At 39.8% G+C, this 14991-nt stretch overlaps 1 protein-coding gene and 1 long non-coding RNA gene across 3 annotated transcripts in view; one reads left to right on the forward strand and one right to left on the reverse strand.

Annotated features, from left to right (window-relative positions):
- The window catches only part of LOC124057782, a 1110263-nt gene that overhangs the window by 297282 nt on the left and 797990 nt on the right, over positions 1-14991 (forward strand). The window lies entirely within an intron of this gene.
- The window catches only part of dnah2 (dynein, axonemal, heavy chain 2), a 53760-nt gene that overhangs the window by 17792 nt on the left and 20977 nt on the right, over positions 1-14991 (reverse strand). For both annotated transcript variants that reach the window (XM_046386215.1, XM_046386216.1), the window contains exons 36-57: positions 14707-14810; positions 14402-14591; positions 14035-14215; positions 13720-13847; positions 12990-13142; positions 12402-12527; positions 9990-10208; positions 9065-9182; positions 7748-7884; positions 7240-7377; positions 6949-7107; positions 6581-6733; positions 5340-5431; positions 5025-5220; positions 3855-4079; positions 3403-3507; positions 2755-2943; positions 2345-2430; positions 2073-2203; positions 1827-1976; positions 1464-1631; positions 1151-1311 (exon numbers count right to left, since the gene is read on the reverse strand). In XM_046386215.1, the coding sequence (XP_046242171.1) occupies positions 1151-1311; positions 1464-1631; positions 1827-1976; positions 2073-2203; positions 2345-2430; positions 2755-2943; positions 3403-3507; positions 3855-4079; positions 5025-5220; positions 5340-5431; positions 6581-6733; positions 6949-7107; positions 7240-7377; positions 7748-7884; positions 9065-9182; positions 9990-10208; positions 12402-12527; positions 12990-13142; positions 13720-13847; positions 14035-14215; positions 14402-14591; positions 14707-14810 (3309 nt within the window). The remainder of the gene's footprint in view (positions 1-1150; positions 1312-1463; positions 1632-1826; positions 1977-2072; positions 2204-2344; positions 2431-2754; positions 2944-3402; positions 3508-3854; positions 4080-5024; positions 5221-5339; positions 5432-6580; positions 6734-6948; positions 7108-7239; positions 7378-7747; positions 7885-9064; positions 9183-9989; positions 10209-12401; positions 12528-12989; positions 13143-13719; positions 13848-14034; positions 14216-14401; positions 14592-14706; positions 14811-14991) is intronic.

Genomic DNA, 14991 nt, shown 5'->3' on the forward strand with positions numbered 1-14991 from the left:
GTTATTACAACTGGAATTAAGTTTGAACTGGTTTGATTTTTTAATCTAAACTAATGATCTATAGATGACATGATCCAGCAGTATGTGAGTCACATACATATTGGAGGCTATATGCTAATTGTGGCACATTTGAGAGCAGAACATAAGGCAGCTCAGTCTTGCATGAAGCAGATTGTCTGAAAATAACCTTCACAGTTAATAGTGAGAATAATTCACAAACTGCAGCAATAACAAGAAAAATTTGAATGATTGACTGATATACAAATACAGCAAAAGCTGTATTACCGTGAACAAATCAATCTGAACTTCACATGTAATTTATTTTTAATTCTGAAATATTGAAATGCAAGACAGACAAATGGAGGAAATCAGAAAAATGTTAAATGTGCTTCTTTGGACATAAAATTTTTCATTTGCTCAGAAAAGGTTTTACTAATTAGACCAAGGATAACATCTATGTTGGTGTGTTGATAGAACTAATGCATCTTACGTAGTTTAACCAAAACCTCTATTGGTATTGGGTAAAACTTGAGCCTAGATCATTTCCTTACAGTTGAAATCAATGTCTGTAGTGATGAATGCAATGAGAGATCCCCAAAAGAGAAACCAAAACATCTTTTTAACCCCCCGGTGCCTGGATGAGTTTACCCCTCCATGTTAGCAGATGGGAGATGGAAAAGTTAAAAACACAAAGTACATGTCAAATAAATTTTCACAAAGATGGTTTCTGTCATTTTAGTTAGTTCTTATCACACTGATGCCTGCTCAAGTGTTATTTTTTTCTGTTTGGAGTTTGGTTTTAATAAGTTATTTGATGTTATTAATAATGATGATGATGATGATTGGCAGTTGGATTAGCGTATGGCTAAGAATTCAGTATTGTGTCTCCACTGCCTGATCACTACTACTACACAGACCAAATGATGTCACCAGCGCAAGAAGGCAGTACTCATATCAGGGAAATTTTGGCTTCACTTTGGTACAGTGGGAGGAGGTGGAGACACGTCCATATTTATATATGTCAGTGGTTGAAACTGAGTTCATTTAAACCACTAGTGTGTTTCCTGTTGACTTCATAAAATAAATATACAGGTATGAAAACAGATGGACAGACAGGAGGCCGAAAAAAAGATATGAAGACAATACAGACCTCAACAAACTCATCCTGTTTGTAGAGGTTAGGCACTTCTCCTGAACTCAGGATGTTATTGATGTCCTCTAGGAAGGATTCATCTACAATCTGGGTGTCACTGAACAGGAAGACCGTGGGCTTATTGTCCACACCAGTCAAACGGTAGAGCTTCTTGATGTCTGATAGCCAACATAGAAAAAAGCACATATTGCAATGTAGCTGATTCACTGAGGGTACAAAGGCAGAGGCAGAGATATTTCATCAAAATTTTAAACCATCTTTGGTTTCAGCTTTCTTCATTTCATTTTCAGATCATAATGGGAGACCTCACCTTCTCTAAACTCCTGTTTGCAGTACTGATTGGTGACTTCCACCTGGAATACCTGGTACTCACAGATGGAGGCAGCCATCTTTGACAGGCTCTGTCTACCAGAGCCCCCAACACCAACCAGCAGCATGTTGCCTCTGGGCTGGCTGATCACACGTACTGCACGGGTTACTGTGGAGGGAATGCAAAAATCCTTTGTTTACAGCATACTTAGAGCTTCCCTATGTGTGGCTTGTTCAGCTGATACTTTGCCCGATTATCAGTTGACTGGACAGAATGTGATGGGTGGAATTGTCGTTGTATAACTGGTGTATTGTCCGTGTATGAGAGCGTATGTGGATGTGTGTGTTGTGTTCTCAGACGCACTGTGTTCGATGGCATCTCGGAAGAGCACCAGGCTCATGGGGACTACGCCAGGTGTCTGATTGTAGTCCTCCAGCTGGTTTTCCATGAACTTCTTGAGAGCCTTCATATCCTGTAGGTCCTCACACACATGAGACTCACTCATGAAATCACCTGACGTACACAAACAGAATAACTATAAGAAAGAGTTTTCATAGTCACTGGTGTGAGATACAGTGCATGTATATGTGTGTACAATAATAAATGTACCAAATACTGGTGGCTGTTTATTTGGGCAGATGTTGTGAAACGTGAGGTCAAAGAGTGAGGCCAGTTTCTCCACCAGTAAAACAACAAAGGCCTCCGTCTCACTGTGATCTACTAGTCGGTCTGAGAAAACCCTAAAATCAACATCATAGACAACAAATATTATCCAGTAGCTACACAACAAAAACATGTGGTTTTTGGCCAAATGCATGATGATGCAGAATGTCATAAAACTGTTGTAAATATGCTACATGAATGAATATGTAGAAGGTTACCTGAAACACTCGTGGATCCATAGTCTCGTGATGCTCTTTTTGGTGTTGTGGAAGTCTGGGTGAGCTCTTAGCAGACCCTGAAACACCTAAAACGGGTGGAACAGGAGAAAAAGACATTACTTTGTCATCTAGCATTTAAATTAGCAGGTTATTAGGTATATTCAATTTACAGAGTAATCTAAACAATCCCACAACCATTGTGACCAAGTTCGATTAGTCTGAAGGTCATTTCAGGAAAACAATTTACCATAGCCAGTTAAACTGTTTATCCTGAATTACTAGGCTTAGTGAAGAGTGCTTTCCTATGCTGAACTTATTTTACAAAAAAGGCTCCAGTTGTGTTCTTGAAAATGTATTTACTATAGTATATGTGTGCTGTGGGTATACTTGATTGATTGAATCCCTCTCACCTTGGAGATATCCCTGAAGTTGAAGAGGTAGTGTACCTTGGCTGGAGTGGGAAGAAAACGAGCTGAAACAGCATGATACAGTTCTAAAGTGGCCTGAGTCAGTATCTCTCCAATGGGCTTCACCTCCTCCCCAAAGAACTCTAGCTTTTGGTTGATCATGGTACTGTAGATTCGCCTGATCTGGGACTCCTGCATGCAGAGAAGACAAGTCTGTTCAAGTTTGGTACATCTTGTAAATGATACAGCCATGTCACTAAGATTTCAAAGTTGACTAGGTGGTCAAGACAAAAAAAACCAAAACAAAACAGAATAAGCACTTTGTAAGAAGAAAGTCAACAGAAAGTCAAGTCAACTCAATCATCAGATATTTACTTCACAGAGAAAACTGAGAAATACTGAAAAGAGGTGGGTTGGGCAAGATAGTCAACAATGAGAGGAGAGAGGGAAGTAAAACAAAACAAAAAAAACCAAACAAAAACAACAAACAGACAACAAAGAGAGAGGAGGCAGATGATATCACTTTACAGTACAATGTCTGATAGAGAGCGTTGCATATTTAATATATTTAAATGACTGTTTAAGTTGAAATCAATTCATCACTATAATCCAGAGGTAAAGGGAAAGGAAGGAAAAGTCAGCAGGACCTACATGAGGGAATGTCATGTTGATAAGGTTGAATCGACTCTGTAAGCGGTCAGAAATATGAGTCCTCCCTCCACCAGGGGGCCCCATGGATGCCAACAAGAACATGTCCTTATGAAGCAGACACACACACACAAACACATCAACACAGTGAAGCATAACAGAAAACCACAGAATTTAATGGCCTGTAACTGACACACATCTATGAAACATATTCCATATATTTTACATATTAAAAAAAGAATGATAATTAAGAGATAATTATGCAGGAAGTATTAAGAAAGCAGAAAAATAACAAACTACATCTCTCTCTCACACACACATACACAGCCATAACATTATTACCACCAGCCTAATATTGAGTAGGTTATTCACTTCACCTGTCAGTGGTAATAATCTTATGGCTGATCGTGTGCAAACGCCCATCAATCCTGCTTCCATCAAAAGTCCTTTCTCACCTTGACAGACTTTAGGGTCTGTTTCTGGTGGTCATACCAAAAGCCATAGTCGATCCAAAGGCGCAGCAGTTCCAGTGGTGGCTGGGAGCCAAAGAGATCATGGGCTGGCATGTTGAGGTCATCCAGGAAGCACAGCAGACGCTTCCCACCTGCTGGCACAAATTCTCCTTTGGTTCTCTTCTCTAGACGGCTTTCCATTATGGCCTGAATGTTATTAGAGGTGGTCTGGATAGTGATGGAGAGAAAAGATAAAATGTTATGTTTATTCACGTACCTCAGAAATGCTTCCTATGTTATGAAATGCGACAATAAAATTCAGGAATAAAAGCAAACAAAAACTGAATGGTAAAAAAGTACATTTGTGTGTGAATATCAGTATAATTATTTGTGCAAGTAACAGTATTGTGTCAGTACTGTGACTGTGAAAGTAACATCTGCATATCAAGATAGTATGTGATTGAAACAATGCAGGGAAGAAAATCTTAACACTTACAAAGTGATATCAAATCAAAAAATTGATGCTGGTGATGTGTATAATGTAGGTTAAACTACAGAATTTGCAAAGTATATTCATGACAAGAGAAATTCTGGTCTGAAAACTGTTGGCAATATCGACAGCTGTTTCATGTCTACTCCTGAAGTAGACATGAAACAGCTGTCGAGTAGAAGTAGGAAATCCTGATATGGAGAAGAAAATCAATGTTGTTGTTGTTGTTACAAGTTTGTGAGACAATGGCACTAAAAATGATTTAACCATTACAGCAAAAAAACATCCATCTGAAAAACAACCCTGCATGACATCCAAATATGACTAACTTGAAAATGAATGAATTCACTCGCTGATACATAAGTAAAATTGAGGAACGTATGGGGAAAGAAAGAGAAAAAGTATATGTAGTGCATGTGTAGATATATTAAATGTGCAGACAAATTAAATGAAGAAGAATGTGGGAAGGAAAGAGTTGGAAAGGGTAGCCAGAAGAAAGATTCATAAAGAGCACTTACCTCAAAATGTATATATGAACCAATTTATATGGCTTTATATGTCCTGTCTTTATGATAACATGTCTTTTCTGAAGGCAAACTGTTTTTTTCTTCTTTTGTCCTCAGAAGAAGAGGAACATGGACCTGGCACACAAAAATATTCACACAACATGCAAATGTACCAACCTGTGAGGACATGTTGACAGTGAGGCCATTCCATTTCTCATCCAATCCATTCAGGACACTTTGGGCCACCGATGTTTTACCACTGCCAACAGGCCCAGTGAGAAGAACTGGATAGTGACCCAACACCAGAGCCTTAACCAGGAAGTTGTAGCGAACAGTGTCCACTGTAGGAACCATAATCCTATAGAATGGAATACTGAAGGATAGGGCAGAGGAAGAGATATAGATGTGTTGTACATGTTAGTGTCAGCTTATATCATTTATAAAAGTAACTGAGCAAAATGGATCGGTACACCGAACCATTTAGTTACTTACTTGGTATTGTAACGCCAGTCCTTTGGCAGCTTATCTTCAATAGAAGCCCAGGTTTTGTTTTTGGTGTCAACATAGTACTCATATACTGTGTCCTGAAAGAGTTTTAATAAAAGGTTCAGAAAATGTTGGTGCCTGCTCAGGCAGATTCATTATGTTTTTGATGAAAAGTTGTTTATTGTCGTTATTATTGTTGTTTAGTATTATTCCTGTATTGTTATCTTGAGGTAGCAGAAAGCAAGTGCATCACTGACCAACAAAAACATTCTCTAAGATAGAAAGTGAGTGGATTATTATGGAGTATTTAAAGGGGACATTATTCAGATGATGGGATGATATGTTTCATTTCCATGGATAAACAGCAAAACTAAAAACTGTAGTTCTAATCCTGACAAAGCAGGGGAAACAGAAGAAAACGTTTAGCTTCTGAAATAAATATTCTAGACAGTTTTGATGGAACTAAGGATTTATCAGGAGGACAGCTGCTTTATTGTAAACACTTACACTGTATTAAACTGAATTGTGTGTGACCTTATGAGTATGTAGAAGAACACACAACATTAATTAGCATTAGGTCAATGAAGCTAAGCTGCTGTCCATACACGTCTCTCTTAAAAGGGAGATGCACTATAGTTTCTGTTGTCGGGGGATTGCTGCAGGTGATGTAATTAATATTTTTCTCATTAAAGGTTAAAGATTATTCACCTACCTATATCCCATCAACATTTGAACAGAATAATAGAATGATAATTTTCATGACACAATTCACAGACTGAGGTTCATGCATTCCTGTTACATAGGGACAGGAAGCAAGCCTCCTCCTCCTCCTCCTCAGTTGCATGTGCATATGAAGGTTCCAGCCCCCCTGTGACCCTGCATGGCATAAGTGGTGATAGATATGGATGTGCTCATATACAGTCAAATGGAACTATCGATGGGACAGAGGGAAGAGAGGGTCCACTGGTCAAGGACCAGATGCTTGTCCCTCAGCAAAGAATAGTAACCCTGTTTAAATAGCGATGCAAAAGGTGTAGGTACACTTGACTTTTAAAAGGAAAAGAAGATGACATGTGATTAGTTCAATTCATTTAGCCTATGAATAATTAAGAGACTAAACAGAATCTCTTTGCACCTTGCACTTCACTTCATGCCCAGATTAAGACACGCCCTATAGTGTCCTAAAATGGATTCAGCCATGCACTTTAGGACAGCGCGGTAAACAAATATTATACTCCACAGAGGACCTTGGTAGGGAAGGTGCCCTCCATTTCCCGTAGGAACATGTCTATTTTCTTGCGTCCATCCTCATCAACAGAGGCACAGAGGGACCAGATGAGGCTGAAGATGAACCAGAGCTCTATCATCCTACCCAAGTGTTCTGTATCTGAAGTATTCACCTGCAGAAAGGGAAAGAATTACATTGTTTTTCACGCACGGGGTGCTTAAGGGACGATATCAACTTTTCTTACTGATAAAATGGGATGAGTATTATAATGTATGTCTTAATTTAAATCATAAGTCAGTTACAACAAATGTGTGGTGGAATATGGTTATCCTTAGGTGGAATTACAACATGCCATGGAGTTTTCAGATTACACTCTACTTGTCATACCCCATTGATGGATGTGGCCAGGGAGTCATAGAGGTGGCAGAGAGAGGCAACTCCATTCAGATCAGTGATGGGAATCAGCTCCTTACAGTTGCACTTCTTAAAGTTCAGCGTGCTCTTTATATATTTCTCAAACATATGCTTTAAATGGTCCACTTCAGCCTATGGAGAGAGGAAGATGTAACAGAGTGCCCCAGAAAATAAGGGATTAAAATTGGAGTCATTCACGTCGGTTTTCTTATTTTCCTCCAATAATCATTAAAGCATTATTGCGGGTGAGCAGGTGCCAAGTACCTTAGGTCTCTTTTCCAGCCAGGACTGAACAAAAGGCTTCCATCCCAGATCAGTGTAATCATTGTAGACCATCCCACAGCGAGATACTGTAGCTGGAGACGCCATTGCCAAGTTCTCCACTTCAAACAGCAGAGATACCTATGACGATAAGATTTACATAAAATAGTGAATCGTTTGACTGTACATGGTTAAATACAACACAGTAATACCTATTAATTCTAAAACATTATGTAGATTGTCATCATAAATCCACCGTAATACCAACACAACGTGTACATGTTCCTACATTAAAAAGGCATTTTTAATGGAATTGAAATTTGGTTGATGGCTGATTATTTGGTACTGTCATGTTTGTTCACTGTCATATTATCATGGCTCAATGGGACACTTGATTGAAGTGGAGCCAGTCTTAACATTATTAGTAACGTGTGTCCTTTTCCTGCTCTGAAAAGTACAACTGTCTGTTGTGAAAAACGCTCATGAGTATGGTTTCCAGTTCTGTTCTCACCTGTTCCGGCATAGAGATTCTCTCTCCATTGATGAGCGTGAGCACCTTGTTGTCATCCATAACAGAGTTCATACTCTCTATCCACAGTGTGTCAACAGGCCCATCAAACACAATCCACTTCTCATCTGGTTTCTCATCTAAGACGGAAGACAGATTTAATGTGTGACAGAAAAATTAAAGTGACATATAAATAAAATGTTGATTTAAACTGACTGCCAACAGGATTAGTTTGTCTATGTGGTGCTAACAAGCTTGTATTTTTGGTTTGAAAGCCAATTACATATTGATCACAAAAACCAAACACAGTGAAAGTTTATGAGTGTTTCTCAGATGTCCAACTTTTACTATGAAGATACCGACCATATTATCATCAACATCTTATAGCTGTTGTTTACATTCACCCAGATGCAAATTTAGAAAATGCTCAAATATAATTTCTTGGTGTATGTGTGTATATGTATATGAGTAACAGTATATATTGCTTAAGTTTATTTTTACTCTAATTTTTTATAAAGTTAGTCACCTGTGTATATGTTCTATCTGTGTAGTATGAAAGGGACTACAAAAATGAATTTCGTTGTGTAAGCCTATGACGCATAAGGACAAATAAATTACCTTGAATGCTTTAAAAAGGCTGGAGTCTATACAAAAAAAGTCTGTTTAGTTTTTGTGTGCCAGTAAAGCAAAGTACCATGAAAAAACATTTTGTAACTACAGTATTATGAAGTAGATCAAATAAAACTTTTCCTAGCCATACTACAACAATCAAAAAGACTGGCCAGGTAAAGAAACAATGATGGTCAAAAGAGGCCCGAGGGTCTAGCGCCATCACAAGATATGAAATCTCATATCTGTTTTTAACTCAGTGCTTTAGATTTTTTTATAAGATGGCTAAGAATTCTAACATTCACAGCACAGCAACATACAGATTCCCTGAACTATAATGTCAACAAAAATGTGTTTATATTGATTAATTTCACATGCGCTGACTGAAACAATTGCATTCAAATGAAAGCATGTCGTCTGAGTGAAGTAAATTTCTAAAAAAGCTTGCATGGCAATGTCAAAGTTGCTCTACTTCAAGTTACATTCACTGTTTAGTATTACTGTTTCAAAAGTCTTTTTTTTTTTTTTAAAAAAAAAAAAAAGTTGTAAGCATGAATGAATGCTTTAGGGGATAATATAAAATGTGGTGCAGCTGAGTCAGAATTTAGACATGGGAATGGGACATAGCCAGAGAGAGAAACATCAGTCCCTAGTGTGTGTTCAAAGACTACATGTAGCGTGTACAGCAACGTATGTTTTTAGTGTCAGTGCCTGCACAGGCTGATCTCATGAGAGAAGAAAGCACTCCATCAGTCCATTCATTGGTGGAGAGGTCATTTTGTCCATACAGCTCTCCTAGAGTCATTGCCTTGGGGTTCAGGGGATAAACCTGATGTGCCACAGGGAAAAAGGAATCAAAGAGGAGATGATAAACAAATGCCAAAAGTGTATGTAAATGGAATATCATAATTACTGAAGACTGTCAAGAATAAGTATATGTGTGTGCTAACACGCTGACTACGTACTGTGGCAAGTAACCAAGTAAATTTACTCAAGTACTGTACTTAAGTACAGATGTGAGGTACTATTTCTGTTACTTTGTACTTCTACTCCACTACAATTCAGAAGTAAATATTATCTTTAAAAGTCTACTAGATTTATATGACAGCTTGAGCTACTAATTAATTCACAGATCTGGTTTAATAATACAAATTTGTTGCAAATAATTTGTACTTATACTTAAGCAAATTACATTTCAGGACTTTTAGTTGTATTTCTACTACTTGTATTTCTAAACTGTGGTATTGCTGCTTTTACAAAAGTACAACATCTGAATACTTTGTCCACCATTGTGCCAGAATAATTAGGAATAATCAGTAATAATTGAGGACAGGGACAACAGGAAGAAAACAAAACCCTATCTTTATCAAACCAGTCACTTCATTCAGGTTTGTCCTGGGTGTAAATACAAAGAAGAATGGATAAAATGTGTCTCTTAGGTCCACGATTTGCTCACAACTTTCCTAATAAAGTTGGAGCTATTTGTGACTTAAAAAATAATTTAAAACAATGAATTCAATTCTTCTCAAAGGCCAATGTAGAAACACTCCTCATTGAGACCCCAGAACATCCATTTTAATTAAAGTAGCAGTACTAGCCAATAAATGATGGTGTATTGTTTTCTATCCACACCCACCTGGACCAGCTGGAAGCCAGGCACTCCCTTGTGGTGCATGGCAGTGAGGGCATTCTGGAGAGTCTTCCAAGTGACGCTCTTACCACTGCCTGTTTTGCCCACCAGCATGGAGGAGTGTCGAGAGTTTTTAGTCTCATGAAGTTGGATGATTTTGGTCATGGTAAAAGGAGTCACCTGCAAACCACTCTGACGAAGCTCCACCTCTATAGCCTCCTTCAGCTGCGACAAAATAATGGCAGAAAATAAACAGTTAGTCAATGGATGACGAGTGATATTGTGAATGTACCAAAAAAATTGATATATTGACCAAGGTCAAGTTGAAGTTTGTCCAGGTTTGTATATATATAATATACCCAATACATCATCCCCCAGCAGCTCATTCACAAACTGGACCAGCTGGGGCTCAACACCTCTCTGTGCAACTGGCTGCTGGACTTCCTGACAGGGAGACCATAGGCAGTTTGGGTCAGCAGCAACACCTCCAACACCACCACGCTGAACACAGGGGCCCCTAGAGGATGTGTGCTGAGCCCCCCTCCTCTTAACCCTGCTGACCCACGACTGTACACCAACATTCAGCTCCAACCTCTTCAAGTCTGCGGTGAGTCTCATCAACAACAGTGATGAGACAATCTACAGGAGGTGAGCCGCCTGGCCGAGTGGTGCAAGGACAACAATCTCTGCCTGAACGTGGAGAAGACGAAGGAGATTGTTGTAGACATCAGGAGAATGCATGCCCCGCATACTCCTCTAACTATTGACGGTGCTGCAGTGGAGAGGGTGAGCAGCACCAAGTTCCTGGGTGTGCACATCTCCGAAGACCTGTCCTGGAGCAACAACACCGCATCACTGGCCAAAAAACCCTAACAGTGCCTGTGAGAGCAAGAGCAAGACACCCGGCACCCATCTTGCACATCTTTTACAGAGGCACCATCGAGAGCATCCTGACCAGCTGCATCACGGTGTGGTACGGAGCCCGCACTGTGTCCTGTCGCAAGATTCTGCAACACATCATGAGAGCAGCTGAGAGGATCATTGGCATCTCTCTCCCTTACCTTCTGGACATCTACAACACCCGCAATGCCATCAGGATTGCAGCACCCACCCATCTCACAGTCTCTTCAGCCTGCTGCCATCAGTGAGGAGACTGCGGAGTCTCCAGGCTAAAACCAGCAGGCTTAAGGACAGATTCATCCACCACATTCACACACTGAACTCAGGGACTGTGCATTGTGCTTTCCCCTGCTCCTTTGCAGTATACCGCACTACCTCACCTCAACTAAAATAGACTTTGCCTGTTTATTTTATATTTTATTATCTTATTATTTGTATTAGTGTGCTTGACTGCTTATTTTATGTCTTGACTATTTATTTTATGTCTTTTTTTCTGCTACTTTTTCTGCTACCTATTTATATTGTTTATTTTTATTATATTGCTTGTTTGCACCGTGGGTCAGAGAGGACTGAAATTTCATCTGTGCTGTATGTTGTGCATGTATAGCATATTTGACAATAAAGTTGACTTGACTTGATTTGATACATCTCAAGGTGGAAATGAGTGACCAGTGGAGTCTATCAGACCAAGTGGATTCCAATCCATTACCTAAACTAGGTAAAATTTTTGCTGGTTCTGACAAAAAGGTGTCAGAACACACTGTACATCGCAGTATGTTGCTTATGGGATGGAAGAATGGAAGAAGTTGGTCTGTTCTGATGCATCACGCTTTCTTTTCCATCATGTGGATGGTTGGGTGCATGTGCATCACTTATCTGGGGAAGACATGGCACTAGGATGCACTATGGGAAGAAGGCAAGCCAGCCGAGGCGGTGTGATGCTTTGTGCAATGATCTTTTGGGAAACCTTGGGTCCTGCCTTTCATGTGGATGTTACTTTGACACATACCACCTACCTAAATCCTGTGTAGGTACACCCTTTCATGGAAACAATATTCCCTGATGGTAGTGGCCTCTTTCAGCAGGATAATGCACCCAGTGACACTGCAAAAATTATTCAAAAATGGTTTGAGGAAAGAAACAACAACTTTGAGGTATTGCCCTCCAGATTTCAATCCAATTGACTATCTGTGGGATGTGCTTGAAAAACAAATCCAATCCATGGAGGCCCCATCCCCCAATTTAAAAGGCTTAAGGGATCTGCTACTTGGTGCCAGGTACCACAGCAGACCTTCAGAGGTCTAAGAGAGTCTATGCCTGGACAGGTCAGAGCTGTTTTGGCAGCAAAAGTAGGTCCTACTCAATATTAGACAGGTGGCAAGAATGTTATGACTGAACGGTGTAAATGTTATGCAATTTAGGAATCAAAGAAGAAGGAACACCTTCATACAGTCAAGAGCAAATGTAACGAGACACAACCTATATGACGAGGAATGCTGAGCTCAACTGCTGACTTACCTTGCCATATTCTATGACGGGTGTTTCCACAGAAGGGAACAAGTCCTGGATAATCCCATTGAACATTGGCAAGTCAGTAGTGGTCAACTTGGCAATGTTCATCTCCTTCATAGCCATCAGCAGAATCTGAGGGCAGCGATACAAAGGCAGACTCACTCATAATTGTGAATGAATTCTGTTCATTTGAAGGGGAAGGACAGACATTTGTCCTTTCAAATATTTGTGTGCTAGTTCTTCTCTGGTTTGGTACTGTCAAATTGCCTGCCATCTTCTACAGTACCGTACATTTTTTGCACAGGATTAGAACTGTAGATTTTGTCCCCATCAGTTGCACTGCAATTGCATTAGGAAGGGATGTATGGCCAGTGTAAATATGAGGAATGACTATACCAATCAAAATCTGTTTAAATACTCATACGGACAACTGACCAAAACTATGACATTATGAAATTATTATCTTTTAAAACAGCTGGTATATCAGCTGGTTGGTTTGTTGTACTTGCATAAATGGTTCTAATGAGCCTTCTCATTTGTTCTCAAACCCATTTTGTATGTGTGAGAGAGTGAAACAAATAGAGAGAGACCTACTTCTTCGTCGGGAACATCAGGGCAAGAGCGGCGCTTCTTTCCAGCATAGCGAAGCAAGGATGTGAGAGCACGCAGACCAAAATCATAGTGGTCCTGCTTAGATAGTTGCTGCACTGCAAGTGAGTACAGGGTGAACACCTTCTTAGCCAGGACCTAGACAAAGGCAGAAGTAGAGTGACGTAGAGTAACATACAGACAGAGGCAGAGAAGGGTAGAACAAAGGAGGACAGAGGGTCAGAAGGGCTTAATCATGAATATCAGCTTAAACAGGGCTAAAATTTGCAGTGTAACCCAGGAATGGGTGAGGGTGATTAAGCAGGGCAGTGTACCAGTCAAGCAGGTCACTGAAAGTAAATCCATCACTTCCTTCATAAAAAACACGTCTCAAATCAATCATTGTTTCCCTATTCCTTTCTGTATTGGTGCACCCTTTCTCTCTCACATACAAACAATCTAGCACTCGTCATGGTTTACTTACAACTCTGGACTGATACAAGATGCAAAGCAATCAATTAACAACGTCTATTGATATAATCAATAGACGTTGTTAATTGATTAGCCACTGTTTACTTATCACAGAGCAACATGGCCTGCACCTAAACTAACAATTCAGTTAGTTCATTAATAAGATAATAATTCTCTATCACTTGTAGTACTTAAGTGCAACACCTAAACTAAGACATTTTACCAGCTTTTTCCAGCACACTACTACTATGTAGAGTGGCTGTACCTTGCAGTTGTTGAATCCCTCTGCAAACAACATGATTTCAGCAATTTGAGTAGAGTCCGGCACCACCATGGAGATAGGTCTGAACATGGACTTGAGGTTGTCTGGAAGCTCAGTACGACCAGCGTAACCTTGGACAAAATACAAGTTGAGAAAAGATTAGAATTAGAAACACTGACAGATGGCAGAAAAAAATATCATACCACCCAAAGTAAAAAGTTTCAACTTCAGTGGATGTTCAGTATGATTCAAATGTTTCCACCAACATAAGATGAGATAAAATGCAGAATATACACATGCACATTAGTACTGACTTACCAGGATTCATGGTTATAAAGATGCCACATGACCTGACCAGAGGTATGTGCTGTCCGTCAAAATGGAATCTGGACTGTCCAGCTGAGAGGGCAGACAGGATGGAGAGGATCTGTTGGGCCACTACTGACAACACCTCAATGTTGATGCGGTTGAACTCATCGAAGCACCCCCATGCTCCTGTCTGTTCAGCACGGACACAATGAAATACATACAAAACGTTTTATGTATTGTATATAAGTTATATTACAGCCAATGTGTATAACACTTGCTGACTATCCTTAAAGCCAGCATACAGTCATCACACGACATCATCATCACTGTTATGATTTTGCCTATCGTCATCATCATAATCCTTCGTCTTTCGTACCTGTGCCAGGCCAGAGAACATTTGTCCCATGGATTTGTATCCCAGTCCCTCAGAGCAGTTGACTACAATGACATACATGCCAAGCGCTTTGCCTAAGTCCTTCACTGTTTCTGTTTTCCCAGTACCAGCCGGGCCTTTAGGAGATCCCCCTCGATGGAGATGGAGTGCTGTAGTCAGAGTCATGTAGCACCTGAACACGGTCACACAGGGTCCAAAATGGAAATACAGCATGTTAATTAGCCTCTGATTGATGTGTTGATGCACAGGTTGGTTGGTGATCTATTTACTGAATGACTGATTGTGACCTGTCAGTAAGTGGAGTGATGACAAGCCGTCCAGAGTTGCCCAGGTACTCATAGCCGTATCTGAAATGTGTGTTGGTCTGTCGGATGATGCAATCACATGCGTCCTATAGGAAGAACAAATTAAATGTGAAATAAACAAGTTTATGGAGGTTTTCATGATTACCAACTTAACAAAGCTATTTATTTGTTAATAAAAATATTTATAACGGTACCTCTGTGACCAATCACAGTTTTGCTTTCAGCTTTGTAACTGGATGTCATCAAATATTAGACATACGGGAAAAC

The sequence above is a fragment of the Scatophagus argus genome, chromosome 4, assembly GCF_020382885.2.
Source record: "Scatophagus argus isolate fScaArg1 chromosome 4, fScaArg1.pri, whole genome shotgun sequence".
Taxonomy (NCBI): domain Eukaryota; kingdom Metazoa; phylum Chordata; class Actinopteri; family Scatophagidae; genus Scatophagus; species Scatophagus argus.